The following is a 22322-nucleotide window of genomic DNA, read 5'->3' as shown; positions in this document are numbered from 1 at the left end:
ACCTTAAAGATAAAGAAAAGTGTACCCAAGTGTGATGATGAACACAATGGCAGGACTTCTCCCTCCTTTAAGTGGGAGGAAGTCAACAGGATAAAAGATCCAACAATCATAACAATAAGGATAATAATAATTATTTTTAATAGGTTTTTTTTCTAAGGCAGTCATTGTAAATTTACATCTTCAGGCTGTTGAATCACTCACTCCGTGGAACAGTTACATTTCAGGACATGTAACTGCCCTCCAAGTGAGTACAGGCCTTCTATGAGTTCACATGGAGTTTTCCTCAATGTGAAGTCTATAGATTTCCAGAGGGCTTGATTCCAGATGTTCATTCTAAATGCAGATTCCAGGGCTCTGTGTCCAGAGTTTCTTCTTTAATCTGCCTGAGGGGCCCCAGGTGTCTGTATTTTCATGAGTTCCTACAGGGATTTCTGACGCAGGGTAAATTGATTGAGATTTTTTTTAATTTGTCAATTTATTTATGAAGCTTGACAAACAGTATAAAACTGAACTCTAAGTTATATCTAATGAAATGCTTTTGTCAGGGGAGGAGAGGAGCATAGGGTAAATAAAGTCCAATAGTAAAAAAAAAAAAAACAGACATACTGTGAAAATTTAAACCTCCCTATTACCCTATTCTCTAGTCTTCTTACCCAAAGAAAACTGCTATTATTAGTTTCTTAGATATCCTTTGAGAAATACCTTATGAATATACCAATATCATAGCTCATGTATGCTTACTCATCCCTTTGTGGGGAGGGGATTAAAATAAGAATGGGGGCAGACTATAACATTGTCCTGTCCCTTGCTCTTTTTCATTAAAATATATCTACAAGACATTATTCCATAAGTACGCATATAGGTTTCCCTCATTTTTAAAACAATTGCTTATCATTCTATAGAAGAGAATATATTTTATAATATATAGCTATAATAAATATAATTCATCTATCTAATTCATTGCTGAAATATACGTTGTTTCTAGCATTTGTGATTACAAACAATGAATGATGCCTCCCAACATTTCAGAACTACTTGTCCAAGTAATAATAACGATAAGCATGGTTGAGTCTTTCACTAACTATGGGAAAGTGTTCTGGTCATTATTGGTATATCTGCCATTCTCTGGAATCGTGGTACATACTGCCACACACAAAAATGTGTCTGTTAGCACTTGGCACACCCTCCATCTACCTCTCTATGTCATTTCTTTGCTTTCCACATCTCTCTTTTATCCTTCAAGAGACAAAAGAGAGACACTTTTCTCTTCTAAAACTCTATTCCTTTTGACTGCCCTCTTTTTTTCATCCTACTCTCTTCTTTGTTCTAAACGTGCCTTAGTCTTCTACTTGATTGAAGGTCAATGCAAGAGGGTAACTCATGTCTCTCCCATGGTGTATGCATGGGGTTTGTGGCCATTCTTCTCAAAGAAATATGGACACCTAATATGATAAGCACTATATACATGTAAGAAATAAAAATAATAGCATGCACTGATCTAATGGATTTAAGTGAATTTCTTTTAGATTCTAAATAACATTTGGAATTCTAAATAATATTTGGACAGCTTTTTCTGATGAGATATTGGAAGCTGTATAATAATATTGCTACACTGTACAAATACTAGTCTGACCCAATATTAACACACCAAACACAATCACTCACATTACATAAGGCTATATGTGCCTGAGGTGTGCATAAGGTTTTAGAGTCTGCAGAACATTTTCATATTCATCATCCTGCTTTTAAAGCTAGAAAATATTCAATCTATTTTAATACCCTATTGAGAAATAACGCCTTTTGAACTTCAGAGCATGAAATGTGCCATTTTAAGTGTTTCTCTTTAAAAAGAGTCATATATATCTTACTCCACATGTATTTTTCTTCAGAATGACAATTTCAATGTGAAACAGCTTAAATTAATAGCCATCTCTGTTTTGCTTTTCCCCCCTGTGAAATAATTTGGAGTTTCTAGGCACTCTGTTTTTATAAGTAAGCAGCCACAAAAGATTAGAAAAGAATTCAGCACAATGAATTTTCTTGGCAAAATAATATATTAGCTAAATAGTGTGTATTAAATCACCTGTGCCACTGACAGCTGGGTTTACTGCTATACAATAAATGACAAAATAAGCCTTTGCGAGGGTTTTTCAATATTCTGTCTTGTGGTTATAGATTTCAGAGTCTTTTCCTGTCAGTTTTATGCTGCATTTCTTTACAAAACTGACAGGCAGCTGACAAGGCAAGAAAAGTTAGAAAATTTGGCTGGTAGTGAAATTTGACAGAATTTTTCCTTTGGGGGATTAAAACATTTATTCTAAGTGCAGAAAAATAAGTTAGAACTTTCAGGAATTAACTGTTTCCATTAGTCAGACTGCCTGGAAGCATATCTACCTGTTATTTGGCTGTAGAACCCTGGCCAAATTATTTAGCCTATCGGTGCCTCAGTTTCCTCATCTGTCAAAGAGCCCTCATAAAGTTATTGTGGGGCTTGAACGAGCAACTATATATAAAGCACTTCATCCAGTGCATGGCAGTGCAATTGTAATAATAATAGTTTGGATTCAAAGGACTCTTTTTTAGATTGTAAGGACGAATATTAAATAGTATTTCAGTCTACATTTATAAAAAGAGTTGTATAATGATACTGCTGTATATTAAACCCTCAGTTTTCCAAATAATATTGTGAATAAGCATTAACACTTGAAAATAATTTTAACACAAAGGTGGAGATGGAAAGACTATTTAGAGAGAAAAGAAGAAAAGAACATAATCCCAGTGCTGCCATGTTTTATTGTGATCTTTGCCATTCTGCATCTATTCATTAAAATGTTTACTTCTATCTTCACTCCCAACTTAAACACTCTCCCTCAGTTTAATTTTTTCAACAATCCATTTCATCTGCTTTCTCACTTAACTACCCTAATTAGTGATGGTGACCACCTCCGTGAAGAAAAAAGTGCTGATGTCTACTAAAGGAAGCAGACAAAAAACGCTACTGCTTTGAGGAAAGCCATCAGAAGTGCCTTGGAACCACCTGTAAGAGACCAAAGGCAAGAGAACTTCGTTTTGTTTCCTATGGTGCTGTTCTTTCTAGGAGCACAGAACTCTTCTCTACCTAGACAACAGGAAACATATACACTTATACTTTGAGTGAAAGAAGGAAGTCTGAAAGTAATGGACAGCAACTACAGAAACAAGAGAGAGAGTTAAAAAAAAAAAAAAAGGAGAATGTATGAGAAAAAGAAAGGTCATCTTGGGAAGCAAAGTCCTCAAACAACATAACTAATTACTGAGCCCCACAAAATAGGACAATGTATGAAGGCACCAACAGAGGCTCACCACTACTGTCCGGGGTTAGCAAGCTACTCTGATGCTTCACGTGAGTGGAGACTGATGGCCAAAGGTAAGGGCATATTTTTATTATTTGCTTAAAGTACAAATAATATTTGAATTTAGTTGCAATATTTGATTTAACTAAGAAATAAACTTGGTTACACAAATACTGTTCTCAAGAAATCACGCTTTGCTTTAAGCTTAGAGTTTAGCTGGAAAATAACAATAAGCTGCTCACTGAATCAATGGCCTGGCAATGATGTACTATCCACCAAGAAACAGGCTTGCCAGCACTCCCTGCTTCTAGATAGAGAGGAGTGTGAGGGGCTGTCACAGGTATACCGGCTTTGATTCAAATGCGATCAGTTACTAGGAATGATTCCTGTCCTCAGTGTACACAGGTGTGTATAGGTATAAAGAAACAGCACAGTAAAGAGAAATAACAGTCCTTTTGTCAGTAATAAAGAAAAAAACCCTCCTTTTCATCTTCAACCTTAGCAAGAGGGTCAATGGGTAGACAGCAGTTATATTTTCCTTTCTAGATACCTCTCAGGAAATCAAACAAATCAAAAATGCATTTGGAAACTGTCTGCTCGTATCCTGTATTCTCTATCTTGTCTGACAGAACGGAAACTCCTTGCAGGCACAGCTGTCCTTCTGCCACAAACTGAATCTGAGCACCATAAATCCTCAGTAAAAGTTCAAGAGAAAAGCTAATAAAACTTTCTAGTGAAAACTTCTACTAAAGCATGAGTCACACTTAAACTCCCATAATGTCAAATTCAGTGCCTACCCTTCCACAGAGCGCATGCTCAGTAAGTATTTAGGAAATGGTGCTGGATCGTTTCTAGCTGAATAACGACTGAGAATATTCCTAAAGAGTTGTCAGGCCTTTGCTGATGTGCGAGGTAAGTTTCCGTTCTGCCCTCCCCCCACTTCCTCCACCCCATCTGCAGACAACTGCTCTCGGAGGATTTCTTCGAAGCTGACCTCCCTGTGGAGGTCCTGCAGGCGAGAATTAAAGTCTGTAACAAATGCTCAACCCTGGGACACTGGTAGCAAACTCCAGACCACTAAACTGGCGTGGAAACTTCTGCACTTGCTTTATTCTCTCTGCAGGGATCAGCTTCTCTTTCCTGGACCCCTCACGGGCAGTGCGCTAACATACACAATTCCATTTTCAGGGCTAACAAAAGACTGAGCTCCAGAGGAATAAGTCATTTGCACTTCCCTGTTTCCTTGCAGGCACTTGTTTTGTTCCCCAGAGCTAGGAGGGAACTGGCAAACACCTGGAGGTGAGGGAGAGGCAATCCTCTCATTGTACTGCTCTGCGAGAAAGGATCCACAGCTATTTCAAGGTAAATGTCAGATGACAGTGATGAAGATAATGATAAATAAGGGAATTGCTATTATTTATTATTGTATCATTGAACTGTCAAGAATAGAATTATCAATATTTTTATATGAAGAATGGAAGTGTTTGGTATTTTAAAATGTATACTCTCTCTATTCACCTTCAAGGACATCATACATTATATATAGTGTGAGCTTTCTGAAGATCATGAATGAGCAGTGAATATTTCTTTACTGTTTCTTACCAGACCATTTTTCTATCTGCAAATCAGTATTTTAAAATGCCTGTGAACAAAACCCAGTTTTGAAACTAATATTTTATTTTTGTAGAGACGGAGGGAATGACTTAGAGGAATGTTGTGGAAAAACTCTCTCTGGTGGTAGGCACCTTGAGAATGGCTGCCTAGCTCACGAGAACCCTTTTAACTGCTCCCTTCCCTAACACGGGTGGGCCACCAAGAGCCACTTTTGGAATTCATGGCCAACCACGATAGATATTCAGCTGTTACCAGGATAGCTGCACCAGTGGGTGAAATAACTGAAAATCTGGACCTGATGATAAACAGCCACGGCCCTGAGCCCCTGTCCCGGACCTCCCCTTGGCTGAGCAGGTAAAGGAGGTTAACTCTAGGCGCTGCAGCGGTCTGTAGGGTCTCTCCCACTCTAGCTGATTGCTGGGCCCCCGGATAAAGTTGTTAAACAGTCTATCACCCTGGCACCAATCCCTTTGCCATATTGGATTGATTCATGGATGGACATCAGAGTAGAGCCGGACCTTTAAATTCTCTCTTCCAGGAAGCTGCAATCAATACCCAGAGAAATAAATCATTCTCTCTGGACAAATCTGTAGCAAGTAAATCAAAAGCCCGTAACAGACCCCTTAAATGGTGATAGACTAGGGAGAGAAATCAGAGAGATCTGGTTCTTCAAGCAGAGGAGAGAGAGAGAGAGAATGGGAATAGAGCATCTTGAATAAGTTACAATTGCCTGCTCCTTCTTTATATTACTGCATGTTATGGACTGAATTGTGCTCCCTTCCCCTCCAATTCCTATGTTGAAGCCCTAACCTCCAATGCGACTTATTTGGGAATAGGGCCTTTAAAAGAGATCATTAAGTTTAAATGAGGTCATAAGGGTGGAGCCCTAATCCAATATGACGGGTGTCTTTATAAGAAGTGGAAGAGATGCCAGGGATTCACACACACAGAGCAAGAGCCATGTGAGGACACAGTGAGAAAGTGGCCATCTGCCACCAAGGAGAGAGGACTCTGGAGAAAGCAAACATGCCAGCACCTTGATCTTAGACTTCCAGCCTTCAAAACTGTGAGAGAATGAATGTCAGTCATTTAAGCTGCCTAATCTGTGGTATTTTGTTATGGCAGCCTGAGCAGACTGATACTCTGCCTGTGGGTTCTGAGAGAGAACAGAGTATCATTAAAACACCACCTGTCCCCTTTTGCTTACCATGGCTGGAGCTGGTTTCTGCACTTGTACCAAGAAGTGCTAACTACTACATTCCTATAAACATTGGATTTCACATTTTTGTCTAATTTCTGATTGAGGAATCTAACTGTTTGATGGCAAATCTGAACTGGCACTCCAAAGTAATGTTTTTCAAGGATTGTTCAAATGTGATAATGAATACAAAATACATGCTGTCACACTGGTTTTTGTTGTTGTTTCTAACAATCTTAGCCCTCAAGCAAACAATCTGAGCCCTCACAAAAAGGAAAGGCCTCTTTCCTGTAACTTGGTATAAATATAGGATTGTTCTACAGGCCAACTGAGCCACAGAAGAGAGATACCAGGGGCTGGCCCTGTGGCCGAGTGGTTAAGCTCGTGTGCTCTGCTTCGGCGGCCTGGGGTTCACTAGTTTGGATCCTGGGCATGGACCGACACACCACTCATCAGGCCATGCTATGGTGACATCCCGCACAGAAGAACTAGAATGACCTACAACTAGGATATACAACTATGTACTGGGGCTTTGGGGAGAAAGAAAAAAGGAGAAAGATTTGCAACAGATGTTAGCTCAGGGCCAATCTTCCTCACCGAAAAAAAAGAAGAAGACAGATTCCAGCCTAACTTCTGAAGTGAATGGAAGCTCAGACAGACATTTCTCTGCAGTTGGATATTGGCTTGTTCTGGCATAGAAAAAAAGATTCACAAGTTGTTCATCTTAAACAGGATGTCTTCATTCGGGACCCAGTTTCAGGGCTTGTAATTTTCCACAGTTTATGAGGATACTTCCTTCCTCTGTGTTCTTTCAGGTGACAGCCTGAAGCAAGCAGAGGGAGCTCTGCTTCTTGTCCAATTAGTTATGCTTCTCCGTGTTTGAATAAATGGTCTCTGTCTGCCAGTGCACACTGCAAAGCAGTAGTCCTAATGACAGCCTGGACACAACTGTACGCTCAACTAGGGATACTATGTGCCAGACCAATGCAATGTCTTATAAGCCTCAGTCCTCCACAGTCAAAGCGCACACAGGCCCTTTTACTAAAAAGGCAGAAGTGGAATTTCAGCCAACTAAACCTTTGAAGAGTGCATTTCATGATTTCGTATAAGAACCTAGAGAGCACCAAAAATGATCAGTAAAATTTTCATTGAAGTCTTCTACAGGATTAAGCCTAAAAATTATCCATGTTCAACCACAGATCTACCACAAATTAAAATGACAATGTTACCCAAGGTTGTCTCTCTACAATTTTTTAAATATAATCTGACAACAGACCATTAGTTCACTCAGTTCAACCCCTTCAAAGATAAAAATGAAGATACAGACTCAAAAATAAATAGGATTGATTAAAATTTGGGTCTCTTTCCACTTAAGATGCTGCTTCACCCACTTAATTTTATATAACAAAGTGTAGATTAATAATTGCCACACAAAATAATGATAAAGCAAATGTTGTGTATTCCACACAACAATCCTAGACAGGTGATATGGTTCCCACTTAAGAGATGCAGGAATGGAAGCACAGAGAGGTTAAGTAATTCGTTCACGGCTACACAGTTACTTGTTCAACTAGGCAGCCAACCCAAGTGTCTGACTTTAAAGTCTATATTCTTAACTCCTTCACTTTACTGCCTCTCAGAAGTGCTGAGAGCATAGTTTGGGTGAGAAAGTCTGAAGATTTAGATCCCATTAAAAGCTAGGCCAATAACTAGGCGTCTGACCCTGGTTGAGTCCTTTGTCTTCCCTGGACTTTATTTTCTTTATCTCCTAAAAAAATGAGGTTGTACTACACAATCCCTTCCAAGGAGAACATTTGGTTGGACCCAACCTTTAGCCCTGGAATGGCATATTCCCAGCAGTCCCAAATTCATGTACTCTTCCTCTTGCCAATAAAAGCAATTCATCTAGTGGATAAGTAATGAAATTTACTATTTATTCCTCTGCATGTTGTTTCATATTAAATACATTAAAAAATGTGGGGAAGGGGCTGGCCCCGTGGCCGAGTGGTTAAGTTCACGTGCTCTGCTGCAGGCGGCCCAGTGTTTCGTTGGTTCGAATCCTGGGCGCGGACATGGCACTGCTCATCAGACCATGCTGGGGCGGTGTCCCACATGCCACAACTAGAAGGACCCACAATGAAGAATATACAACTATGTACCGGGGGGCTTTGGGGAGAAAAAAAGGAAAAAATAAAATCTTTAAAAAAAAAATGGGGGGAAACTGTCACAGACCAACCAATTTGGGGTTTGAGGAATCTGGGCTCTTTCATTTTACGGAAAATGCATTCATTATCTATCTAACTAGCTGTTTTTAAGATCCTTATGTGAGGTTGAACTATAGCCGTGCAAATTGAAAAAGGAAACATTTTCTCAATCACTTTAGTCTTTAGACCCTATAGTCCATCTGTTGCCACAGCACTGATTGTGATGTCAAAACTGCTATTAGTTACACTCAGAGACAATCAGGGAAAAGGCCAAGGGAGATTGTGTGCAGGCCTCAATAACCCGTGATTACTATACTAATTACGAAGTAGGAAGTTTACAATCAAGAGAACTGATTTCAGCCTGTCGCTCTGCCACTTACTAGCTGTGTATCCTTGAGAAACTCATTTAATGGAATAATAATTTAAGAGCTTGAGTTCTTGAGTCAAATGGTGTGTGTTCAAATCCTGGCTCTGCTAGTTAACATGGGCACACTGGGAATCTCTCTGTGCCTGTTTCTTTGGTTATAAATTCAGACCCTGTGACTGCCTATCTCAGAAGAGCTGTTGAAGGGATTAAATAAAATACTGTATTTTATGAAGGATTTATCAGAGGGCCTCCTTCCTATTAAGAGATCAGAGTTAGCTTGTATCAACAGTATCTGTATTTTGAGTCTATTGTTAAAGTTCTAGGTAACAGTTCTCTGAGTATTAACATGTTTAAAATCAGAATACAATCGTATGTACCTCATTGATTCTTGTCAAGAACAGAGGTGGGAACCTAAAGAACAGTGTGCTGTAAGCTGAAAGCACTAAATTACCATCTTGTTAAGATGCAATCTGTTACTATAAGATGATCTTGTATTAATTTAAAAAATACTGAGTGTTTGGAATATGAAAGGCACTGGTTTATATAAAATCAATATGAACAATATAGATCAGATATGGCTTCTACGCTTAAATGGTAACACAAAAATACTGGTACCTGTATTACAAGATAGAAAATAATGGGTGCCAAATCAATATCCTACTTTAAAAAGGAAAGTCTTTAAGGTGAGCATTGAAGGACAAGAAGGATTTAGACATGGGGGCATGAGAAGAGAAAGAAGGGAAAGAAGACATCCTCAAAAAAGGAATAGTATGAGCAAAAGCTGGGAGCCAAAGCTAGGAGGTGGAAAAGCACAGATCGTGAATAGTGAAAAATAAGTGGTACAAATTAGCCAGAGGAGAATACATAAAGGGGGCGAGTGAGTAATGAGAATGAAGCCATGTTACAGAAGATACTCAATGTAGGAACAGCAACTGCCACATTAGATTAAAAATTATAATGCAGTAAAAAGGATAGTCCCAGTGCAGAAGATATTACGGAGAAGGACCGGATAAAACTGGTATTCTTAAACCTCTGACGTTATTATTCCAAGTTCATGTTTCAAAAAGGTGGAAGAAAGCCTAGTGACTCACATCAAGTTTAGATTCATGAATCTGATCTTCAAAACCTTTTGTAATCTATCCCAAAAGATGATCTTTTATGATACTACTCACCAACTCTCTATTGGTTTCCTCCGAGGGCATCAAAAACACCAGGTTTCAATTTCATATTTTGGCTATTCCTAGCTCCTGGCTTAGTCTCCTCATCTTCTATTTATACACACCAGATTATAATCCATCCCTTAAATCCCAGCACCATTAGGAAGCCTTCCTTGATGAGTTAAACCTTATCACTCTCTTCCATCTCTACATACTTCATTACACATCTATGTTATCAAATAGGAACATGGAAGGACTATCACTGAGCTAGGAATAAAATGGCAAGGGTCCTCGCAGCAGGTCCCCATTCTGATTTTGGGCATGCTATTTAACACTATAGGTTTCCTCTTGTGTAAAATGAAGGGCTTGTGGCTTAGCTAACTCTAACGTCACTTCCTATCATTCATGCAATATATAAAGAGCACTGACCTGTGCTAAGTAAGTTTTATCCTGAGTGCTGAGGACACAGTGAAAAGAAGACAAAGTATCTATCTATCTATCTATCTATCTATGACTGTGTCCCTTTAGTTCAGTGGTTCTCAAACTTTAGCCTGCGTGAGAATCAGCTGGGGAGCTTGTTAAAACACAGATTTCTAAACACACACACACACACACACACACAAACACATGCACTCCTCAAGAGCTTCTGTTGCAGTGGTTTAAAGTAGGGCCCAAAATTTTGCATTTCTAAGATGTTTCTAAGAGATGTTCATGTTACTTGTCCAGGGACCACACTTACAGAATCTATGTTCGAGTGGAATGTTTGTCTTTTTCACTGTGGTATTCCAGTGCTTAGAATAAATATTTATGGAATAAAAGAATAAATATGTCACTTTGTTAATTGACAAAGGAGAATCTAGTTCTTTCCTTGAATGATGCTATAGTTTAGAAGGAAAAATCACAGTTCTACTAAAAAATAGAATAGTTGCTATCATCAGAAAGGTACGGATAAGGAATGATTTATATGCAAAGGAAGATGAACTCACTTGCAACCTAGAGGAAGGAGGAGGAAGATTAGAGAGAACTTTGTGGAGAAGTGGATTTGATCTATTCCTTGAAGGGCTCATACACTTATTTCAAAAATGCCTGTCATAACCAAAATATTTTTAGTATCTCTTTTTGGAATTTGTCTAATTAATCTATAGTGAATCTCTTATAATACCCTCAAAGTCTACAGAATCTTTGTACTCTGATGTAAGGTTCAATACTTGGAAATAGCTAAATATATTTTTGCCAAGTCTGGTCAGAAAGTTAGCTGATTTAGCTGCATAACTCTTGGTTGAAAACAACCCTTTCAAACCTTGGTTGAAAACAAGGTATACCTTTGAATTAAGGCACCAATTTTCTAGTATGACTTATAAATGGAGCCCTAAAACAATTTCAGGGTAGGAGTTCAAAAATCATTTGAACAATGGAAGCCTCATGGATTATGTTTATAGTTTCTGAAGGTGACTAGTTTGAAGGATGGCCCCCATTTGGCCATATGCCCTGATGTGTTTAAAAATCATTCTTAGTATAGTTGCTATTTTGATTTATTGGAAGAGTCAACATTTGAACATGCAAGATGCCATGTACATTTTTCTTCAAAGTGTATGCTATGCTATAAATAACTCAAGTTTAAATATCATGGGAACAAAGAAAGCAGTATAAAATGGAAGTTCTTCGAAGGCAGATCTATGAAAATTATGTATTGGTACCAGGAAATATGCACAGGTTCCTAAGAGCTCTTGATAATTGTGGGCCACTCAGTTAAGAATAGATATTAATTTGTGTGTCCTGGGCATTGAGCTATGCGTTGGGTCACACTGGTCCACTATGAAGGGGGCCATATTACACCACTCTTCTAGTTTTGAATAGGGGGACTAAAGAGAACATGGAAGGCCTGTGACAAGCACTCTCTTACAGTGATGGCTTCTCCTTTCTTGTTCATCCCCAGAGTTCCTCAGCTACTCTGCTCACCCATCCTTTGGGCCTGTATCTTCAGTGTGGGATCAGCATGTACTAGCTGTAGTGCATCAGCATTAAAATATTAATAGATTTTTTTTAAGACCACCCGTATCTCATACCTTTTAACAGTGTACTGAATTTAGTTTGGTCTGATACAAATGAAAACAAAACAAAACAAAATGACTTCAAGTACTTGTGTTTAGATCAAGAATTCTTAAAGTGGGGTCCCCGACCAGCAGAATCAGTATCACCTGAGAACTTGTTAGAAATGCAAATTCTCCAGTCCCACCCCAGAAATACTGAATCAGAACTGGGGAGGGGCAGTGGTGAGGCCCAGCAATCTGACTTAACAAACCGTGACTCCAGGTGGTTGTGATGCGTGCTAAAGTGTGAGGCCCACTTGTCTAGATAGTATCAGCAGCAGCAAAGAGGCTCTCACTGTCAGATAAGCCGTCCAACCTTTTATGAACTTCACAACTTATTCTAACAGCCTATTATTATCCTCTTGATTACTACACTTAATACATACACAATTACACACATCATCGATGCCTAAGTCATCCTTGACAGAATGCGTGTACAAAAGTCATGGCTTCTCTCTGTAAAGAGATTGGTATGGAAAGGAGACAAATGGATTTGTTTTTAATTTTCCAAAATGATACCATCCTCAACTTCTCTCCACCCCTGGCCCATCTCCAATAAAAGAATCAGGAGGGAAAAACCATTACTATTAAGTGGCTATTCTGTTTCTTTCACATAGCAGGAAGATTTTATTAGGTGATATAAGTACACTTTATTACTTGCAGATATAAATGATCATGTATCTTGCATAAATAGCTATGTCCAAGACTGTTTTAAAGAACTATTAAAACACGTGAATGTAAATGGATGTGTTGTCTAAATTGTAGCTAAACCCATCATTTCAGATCTATTCATTGGACTATGACACCCAAGATACATAACACAATCTCTCAATGAAACCTGAAGTTTAATAATCCCCTCAAAAGGTTTATGCAGAATAAAATGATTCTCTGCTTAACGCTTCAGACTTAGACTCTGGAACAGTGTAGTCCATAAACATACAACGCAATTCATATATGTAATTTTAATGTTTCTAAGTAACTACATTTTAGAAGTAAAATGAAATGAATGCTATTAATGCTAAAATATATTTTGTCTAAATAAAAAAATTAAAAATATTTCTTCATGTAAACAATATAAAATTAAGGAGATATTTTTACATTTTTATACTTAGTCTTGAAAATCTTGCATGCATTTTACACATTCAGCACATCGCAATTAGAATGATAACTTTTAACTGTAAATACTTGATTTTTATTTCGATTAAAAAAAATTTATCATTGCAAAAGTAGATTTCATACCCAAGTTGTTCCAAACATACTAAAAAGGTTTCCATTAGCCTAACTGAACATCAGTTTTCATATTTAGATTAAAATAAAAATGAAATAAAATTAAAAGTTCAATTTCTTAATCACACTAGCCACATTTCAAGTACCCAACAGCTACAAGCGGCTAGTGGCTACCATATGGGGCAGCCCATCTCTGAAGCTATGACAGACCAACCTGTGTAAGAATTCTGGCTTTGCCATTTCCTGGCTGCTTAGCAAATAACCTAGGTCTCCCCAAACTCCAGTTCTATGGTCTGTTAAATGGGGGAAAAAACTCCTCGCTCCACACGTTTCAACTTCTGCCTGCCGGCAAAACTAGCAGAATAGAAACAACTACAGTTTGTTTTTCCCTTCATAGTAGAGGTGTGAAATCATTACATCAGTTTATAATAAGCAGAACCAATCTAGATGCCTACAGTATAAGAATAGTTAAACATAATTCACGCTCTGCAGCCATTAAATGATACTTACTACTAACCATTAGTACTGGTTAATATAATTAAGGGGGGTAAAGTAATATTATGAATAGCTCGACTGCAGCCTGGGTGCGCGGAGAAAAACTTGGAAGGACCCGCCTTCAAACAAACAGCCGTTATCCCGTTATCCGAAGCAATAAGATGGGGGCGGGGATGGAGCCGGCACCCTTGTGCGGCTTGTATTTCTGGGCAGTTACTTTCCAAAAATGTTTTCTAAAACGGCGCTATTACTTTTCTATTTTGAGGGGCAAATCCCAAATCTGCTTTGAAACGACTACACTTCTCCTTCATACTCTGGAGTATGATTTTAAATACAGCTTCCATATAAAGAGAAACTGCTACAGGAAAGCACTTGCATCGGAACTAGAACACACCGCCTTAATGAGCCTTCAGTTGGCGGTTTCCCGCTGGCAAACGGAAGCACAACCGCTCTTGACGTCAAGGGAGGCGGCCTCTCCTGGTTACCATGGTGAAGTCTATGTGGCCATCTTTACTGTGGTCAACGCGCGCAAAGTTTTTACTGGAGTGAGTGGTGGTGCGCCATGAAAAATCTGCTGATTAAGAGACAGAAAGGAATCCGACGCCTCGGTAAGGAGGACCTGACAGCATCACAAAGGCTCAAGGGCAGAAAGCATTAACTCATTAAGTTAGTGGAACACTGAGGCGCAGATTTTGCGTTTAAGCGGAACCATTCACGCCCACTAGAGAGGTTTCTGCCCGGATTTTAAAAGCTTCTTCCGTTGCTCAGCGGAAGCGTGGGTCGCCAGAGGACGACTCTGGGAAGACTCGGCTCTCCGTTGTGTCTGCACAACCGGAATCATGTCGAGTTTGGCGGTGAGAGACCCAGCCATGGATCGATCACTGCGTTCCGTGTTCGTGGGGAACATTCCGTATGAGGCCACTGAGGAGCAGTTAAAGGACATTTTCTCCGAGGTTGGTTCTGTTGTCAGTTTCCGGCTGGTATACGATCGAGAGACGGGAAAACCCAAGGGGTATGGCTTCTGCGAGTATCAAGACCAGGAGACCGCGCTTAGTGCCATGCGGAACCTTAATGGGCGGGAGTTCAGCGGGAGAGCGCTTCGGGTGGACAATGCTGCCAGTGAAAAGAACAAGGAGGAGTTAAAGAGCCTAGGGCCTGCAGCGCCCATCATTGACTCCCCCTACGGGGACCCCATCGATCCGGAAGATGCCCCAGAATCAATTACCAGGGCAGTTGCTAGTCTCCCCCCGGAGCAAATGTTTGAGCTGATGAAGCAGATGAAGCTGTGTGTCCAAAACAGTCACCAGGAAGCTCGAAACATGTTACTTCAAAACCCCCAACTGGCTTACGCCCTGTTACAGGCGCAAGTAGTGATGAGGATCATGGATCCAGAGATTGCTTTGAAAATTCTGCATCGCAAGATACATGTCACACCGCTCATCCCAGGCAAATCTCAGCCTGTCTCTGGCCCTGGCCCTGGGATCTGCCCAGGACCTAATGTTCTACTGAACCAGCAGAATCCTCCAGCCCCTCAGCCTCAGCATTTGGCTAGAAGACCTGTGAAAGACATCCCTCCTCTGATGCAGACCCCTATCCAGGGTGGAATTCCAGCCCCAGGGCCAATACCAACTGGGGTTCCCGGACCTGGTCCTGGTTCCTTAACTCCTGGTGGAGCAATGCAGCCCCAAGTTGGAATGCCAGGGGTTGGTCCTGTGCCTTTAGAGCGGGGACAGGTGCAGATGTCGGATCCTAGAGCTCCTATGCCTCGTGGACCCATGACTGCTGGTGGCCTGCCTCCTCGAGGACTGTTAGGAGATGCACCAAATGACCCACGTGGAGGGACTTTGCTCTCAGTCACTGGAGAAGTAGAGCCCAGAGGCTATCTTGGCCCACCTCATCAGGGTCCCCCTATGCACCATGCCTCTGGTCATGACAGCCGTGGCCCTTCCTCACATGAGATGAGGGGAGGGCCATTAGCAGATCCCAGAATGCTAATTGGAGAGCCCAGAGGACCCATGATGGATCAAAGGGGTCTACCTTTGGATGGTAGAGGTAGTAGAGATTCTCGAGGGATGGAGACTCGAGCCATGGAAACTGAGGTCTTAGAGACACGAGTAATGGAGAGAAGAGGAATGGAGACCTGTGCAATGGAAGCCAGAGGGATGGAAGCAAGAGGCATGGATGCAAGAGGAATGGAGATAAGGGGCCCTGGCCCCAGTTCGAGAGGCCCTATGACTGGTGGAATCCAGGGTCCTGGTCCCATTAATATGGGGGCAGGTGGTCCTCAGGGACCCAGACAGGTCCCAAGCATTTCAGGGGTGGGAAATCCTGGAGCTGGCATGCAGGGGGCAGGCATACAAGGAGCAGGCATGCAGGGAGCGGGCATGCAGGGATCGGGCATGCAGGGAGCAGGCATGCAGGGAGCGGGCATGCAGGGAGCGGGCATACAAGGAGTGGGCATGCAGGGGGCCGGCATACAAGGAACGGGCATGCAGGGGGCGGGCAAGCAAGGTGGAGGCCAGCCTAGCAGTTTTAGTCCTGGGCAGAGCCAAGTAACTCCCCAGGATCAAGAAAAGGCAGCTTTGATCATGCAGGTTCTTCAACTGACTGCAGATCAGATTGCCATGCTGCCTCCTGAGCAAAGGCAGAGCATCCTGATTTTAAAGGAACAAATCCAGAAGTCTACTGGAGCTTCTTGAAAGGTTTGGGGAAATATTTGGTAGTAGTCCCAGAAAGTTTTTCTGTAATGAAGAATGAATGTAAAAATCTGGCTTCTGCATCTCCACACTTGAATGATTTGACTTTCTCTCTTCCCAGAACCTAATCTCATTTCTTCTTGCTGTCTTTTTCTTTTTTCTAATTTCCTTTTAATTGGGGGGGGGGGGGGGAGGAGGGAGTGGGTGTGTTCACTTTAATTCATTGTAGATATACAAAAATAACTTTCAACATGATTATATTGTACCAAATAAGATTACAAAGAAGATGCAGCAATATTAAAAATGTCTACAATATGTTAACTACACCTTTCTAAATATCGAGTGAAACGATGTGAAAACTGCACATAAAGACTAAAAGATGACCTGTTACAATGGTAATGTAGTAATAGTTTAAGACTTTTGGTTGTATAAGAAAATAAAGAAGTTTACCTCAGAATTATACGATATATTTTTTGGTAAGCCATTTAAAATACAAAATCCTATTTGAGGGCAATAGAATGCTGTATTAGTTTAAGCATTGTTTTAGTGTTTTGGAATAATTTTGAAGCTTTAGAGCTAACAGGATAAGTCTCAGCTTGTGGTGTGGGAATTGTTTTTTTCTAAAGCTATGCTATCTGAAAAGTCAAGGCATGCATCTGGTGTGACATTGTTTCTTTCATTTAGCCCACCTTTCAGGGACCAGCAGTATTCAGGCATTGGGCTTTTCCTAAATAGTGGAAAGCTGCATGCAGTAAAGCTCTGTTTCCTGGTAGCTAGCTTCCATACAGATGGTATCCATCTGGTCATCCTGAATTAGGAGGTAAAACTCTTTATCTCAGCAACATTTAACATGCCTTTTCATTCTCTTATTTCAAAATCTACCTATCACCATCTTAGCAGAATCATTGAGGCCCAGGTAGGTCGAGAGATTCTTGGAGCCTTAATTCCCTGCTCAGTTGGTTATTACTCACTTTACTTTTTACAAGTAATAAAGCTATCGAGTCCTAATATACATACCCATGAGACATATTTAAAAATGAAGGTCCGGCTTATAACATTTCTTTAGAGCTACTACCTAATTTATTTTTAAGCCTTGAGGATGTAGACACACAAAAATTTGTATCATAGACCAAGTAGTAATTAATGGAACCGTAAACAAATAACCAGGTGATCTCACTCTGGAGAAGAAAAACCAGTATCTAGTTAAGAGGAAAAAATATCATTTAGTATAAAGAGGGAGCTGAGACTTGGAAATTGAGTTATTTTCCCCTTGCAAAGTTTTTACATCTTAAATGGGTAATTTACTCACTTTTTACAAAGTTTTTATCCCTACGCTGTTGTCTCCTGCTACCTGTTTTTACTGTTGTTCATATTGTTAACTTTCCCATGTTTTCTATATGCTTCCCCTATATTGGAGGGGATGCCTCTCCTTTACTCTCTTTTATGGGTGATAGCTCTGGTTCTAGTAATTCACAGAGTTGGCTTGATTACTTTGAAATTATAATTGTTTTATCCCAAAGCTTTCACTGAAGGGCTCTAACTGAAAACTATTAAATGTTATGCTCTTTGTTGTAGTAAAATCTCTGCATTGTTTAATGCAGACTAAATAAAAAGAATGTACAATTAAGGCTGACTTTAATATCTGATGTTTATTTTTAATGAATGCATTATTCAAAAGTTAGATGTCTATTCTTAAGAGCTCCATGGGGTCTGAATACTTTTTTCTTCTAAGTGGAAAAAGCAAAACTATAGAATTTGCAGGAGTGGATGGAAATCCCTTTCTTAGATCCATTATCTGCATAATTCCACAATTGAAATAACTATAAAGACGTGTTATTCTACGGTAGGTATCTTGGTGGATACTCAGATTTTAGCCTTCTTTGTCTGTGTGTTCCCCACAAAGAACTCTTCTCTGTATCCCAGGAACCCCGTACAGGTATCTTTATTACTGACAGCACTTGTATATTGCAGTGCACTATTTCACTTTGACCCTCTACCCACTCCAACTTGTAATAGATCAGGAACTCTAACAAAGACTGTCTTACTCATTCTTGTATCCCCTATAGTCACAGGTGAGAAAGGAGGACAAAACATTCTATCAGTCTTAAGGGAAAAAAAAATCCCATTATAAAAGCATGTAAATTTCCTCCCAAAGGATTTAGATTCCACAGAGAACAAATGAGTTATAACAACTATTTGCATTAGAAAATAGAAATACATAATAGAAGCAATTTCCTTTACTCTGGTAAACTTAATAAAATAGGTTGTCTCCTCATTTTCAGTTTACTGTCTGACTGTCCTAGGTGTTGATGTAGAATATAGAACCTTATTTCATTTGATAGTGAAGAATACAAGCAATACATATCTGCAACAGTCAGAATCTTAGTGTTTTAGTACATAATTGTTGGTTACAAACCCTGGCATCCTGCATTTTCCCTAATATGGATAGACTACAAATGAAATCACAAATTCATTCATAATAACAATAGTTGAAGATAGGGGGGTGAAACACTGATTTGCAAATGCCTCTTTAGGTCTTATTCCTCTTGGAAATATGAAATGATCAGCTTTAATCAGTGCCTGCCCATTAGCCCTTCCCTTCTTATATTATTGGTTAATTGTGTGCTGATATCCCAGGACTTCTGATTTTGGAGTGTTTGATAAGATAGAAGCCAGTGTGAATCTCAGGTGAAGGGAAGTTAATCCAAATGAGATCATGTATGACTTTCAACTACGCTTTTCAGAATTCTAATGGTAGAAAAGCATTGAAAAAAGAACCTTAATATAATCACAGCTTGCAAAGCTTCCTGCTTTTGCGTGCTGTGATGGGACATTAACTAAGCACACGGAACCTGATTTCCTATGGTGTGTCAGGCCTGTCTCTTAGGTCTGATGAGGTCTAAGGATAATTATGTGCAACTACCTACTGTGGCAGAGAAACTGAATTATCAGTTACATCCCACATTCTCACAAAAGAATATGTCAGCCTCTCACTGCTTTGTATCTTCAGCTAACCTCTAGACAGATTTCTGGTTAGAGCTTGGTTTTCTCATCAGTCTCTTGTCAAGAATGCTCTATAGTCAAGGACTAATTCATTTTAAGGAAATCGGTATATTTAAAATAAGATAATGTTCATATTATTAAATATTAATAGGATGAGTATTATATGATATTAGTATATAAAATGCTAATATATTTCATATATATGTATATTTCAGATCTTAACTGAATCAGATCTTTTAATATTTTCATTTGATTTTATGCACCTTGAAACAAAAGTTTACTCCCTTGGTTGAAAATGCAGCTTCATAAATACTCATATTACAAATTACCTTTCTCATGAGATGTTAACAAACATGTTTTTTTCTTGATATTTTTCTACTACAGTATAAAGCTTATGTCAGTAAAGGGCATGTATTTTATTAAAAGTGACATTGGGCTAGCATTGTCAAAAACAACAAACTTGGGACTTATTAAATACTATACATAAAAACACCAAAGTTTTTACCTAGAAAAACAAACAAGATGTTCTGGTTCGTGACAATGCTTCATAACCAGGAGTTGATTTAGGTCCCAAAGGTAGGTAACTAATTATCAAGGAGTTAGAATAAAATATGCAACATTCTCAACCATAATCAATTTTGTATGATTTAGTATGTATAAATCTGCAGACATTTGAAATCAATCTCATTTGTGTCACAGAGGTTGGTCATTTAAAAGAAAATTATCTGCTTGACTATTTGTTGTCTCTCACAAAAGTAGAATGGATAATCTCTTGTGCATCAAGAAGTGAAACCAGTAGTTTTCCTCAAATTATTTTGTCTCTTTAATTAGCTGTTTCAATCAGAATTCTGTGTTACATTACTAATATTCTTCAATAATTTTACCGCAAAAGTCTGTGGGCCACTTCGACATACCTGTCAGCCTTTCACTGCCTTTCATTACCTCCTCTTGCTGCCTGGAGTGGATATGAAGCAACCTGGACCTATTTAGGAATCTACTTCTGTGTTTATCCCAGAGAATTACATTGTTGAAATCTCTAGAATCACATACCAACCTTCCAACCCCTGTGTCAATTTTATCAAAGTTTTGTCCTGTAGAAGCTTTAAATATCTTTGGACAAGGAACCCCAAATTTGTGGTTGGTGGGCCAATTGAGCCTGCAGGTTTGCTTTGTGTGACCAGCCCAAGGTTCTCAAAAATGTTGAATTTGAATGCATTTAGGTACAGCATATAGCCTCCGATTTGGTCACAGGCCCAGCCGCTCCCTATGGTCTTATACAGGTTTGATTCACACAATTACTTCCCAGTCCTTGTAATACTTCAAGTTTACATCTCCTGCTTTTACTATTAGATTCAATTGAAATTATTAGTGTCTAATTTGACAAATGTGAAGTAGAAAAACTGGTTCAGCAAGTGTATTTCTGCAAAGTCAACCAACCAACCAACCAAAAACAAAAAAAAGGTATGATGCTTTTTTGTGTGTGTGAGGAAGATTGGCCCCGAGCTAACATCTGTTGCCAGTCTTCCTCTATTTTATGTGAGATGCCGCTACGGCACGGCTAGACAAGCAGTGCTAGGTCTACTCCCAGGATCCGCACCTGCAAACCCCAGCCCTTCCCCTGACACAGAGCGTGGGAACTTAACCAGGCTAGTTCTGCATGTTTTACTTACAGTTTTTCATGAGGTAAACCAAGCAAAGGAATGTCCTGGAACGCTAATCCAATGAGTAAATTTCTTTCACAAATCTGTTGTGTTTTTAATGAATACTAAGCCAAAATAGCAAGATCTTTTTAAACTCAAACATATATTTATAAAATGAGAAATATGTCATATACATAAATAATATTAAAGTTAACAGCTTTAGAATGGACATATATATGGTATACAGATTTCTTTGTTCTTAATCAATTAAAAAAAATGATGCACTATATAATTTCCACACTGACTTAAAAAAACAAAACAAAACAGGAAACCTTAATCAGATTCTGTCATGCTCTTGTTTAAAACTGCTCATGGCTTACATTGCTCTTAGAATAAAATCCCAAATCCTTACCATGTCCTGAAAAGCTCTAAGTAATTTGGATCCTCTGCCATCAATCTCACATCCTACAACGTTGGCCCCTTCCTCACTGCTACAACCACTTCAGGCCTGGCTTCAAGTCCTTGAATTAGCAAACGTGTTTTCATCTCTGGGCTTTGTACCTGGCAGTCTCCCTTGCTCTTACCTGACTCTTTCCCCAGGCCTTCAAATGGCTAGTTGATTCCCTTTGCTCAGGTTTCAACTTACATATCACGTCCTCAGAGAGGCTTCTCCTGAACACCCCCTTTAACGTGGTCTCCCCATTCTCTCTCATCTCCTTGTCTTGCTTCTTTTTTAATAATAGCTCTTACCTGAGCACCATTTAAACATTAATCCATGCTCTCCAATCCTTTTGCAAAGCACATGGTGAGATATACAAGGCAAACTTGATGATTGCCATTAAGGAGTTACTCTTTATTATGCCCATGTTACATTTATCATGTCAATTAAGTTTCTTCTCAAATTTATGCTAGTTTTACTTATCAGTGTAATATATAGATATGGATATAGGTATAGACATCAGGATATAGATATATAGTATGTCTGTTTATATGGAATATGATTGCAGAAATAAAAGATTATTTCTATGAAAACTATGTTGACTATATTTTCATCATGCCAATTGTGTTTGTAAACCAGCTTATAGCAATTGTACACATTTTTCTAATATGTATAGAGATAGACATAGATTATTAACATGAGTGTGAAAAAAGTTTATTTCTACAAAAACTGTTGAATAAAGGTGAGTGGCTAAAAAGGGATTGTTGTTAATTCGTGGGGGCAAAATAATCAAAGCCGTGCTTTAAAAAATCTTTAAAATTTAGAATTGTGGACTGATTACTTTGTAACTGTCTGAATCC

At 39.3% G+C, this 22322-nt stretch overlaps 2 protein-coding genes across 2 annotated transcripts in view; one reads left to right on the top strand and one right to left on the bottom strand.

The window, feature by feature from the left end:
* The window catches only part of PRKG1 (protein kinase cGMP-dependent 1), a 1115575-nt gene that overhangs the window by 521012 nt on the left and 572241 nt on the right, over positions 1 to 22322 (bottom strand). The window lies entirely within an intron of this gene.
* Positions 13837 to 18013, top strand: CSTF2T (cleavage stimulation factor subunit 2 tau variant). The gene has a single exon (XM_008535269.2). It carries the CDS (start codon positions 14524 to 14526, stop codon positions 16381 to 16383), a length of 1860 nt encoding a protein of 619 aa, XP_008533491.2. The 5' UTR covers positions 13837 to 14523; the 3' UTR covers positions 16384 to 18013.

This window comes from Equus przewalskii, chromosome 1, assembly GCF_037783145.1.
Source record: "Equus przewalskii isolate Varuska chromosome 1, EquPr2, whole genome shotgun sequence".
Lineage (NCBI taxonomy): Eukaryota > Metazoa > Chordata > Mammalia > Perissodactyla > Equidae > Equus > Equus przewalskii.
Note: the sequence above shows the minus strand (reverse complement) of the source record. Positions and strands in the feature narration are given on the sequence as shown.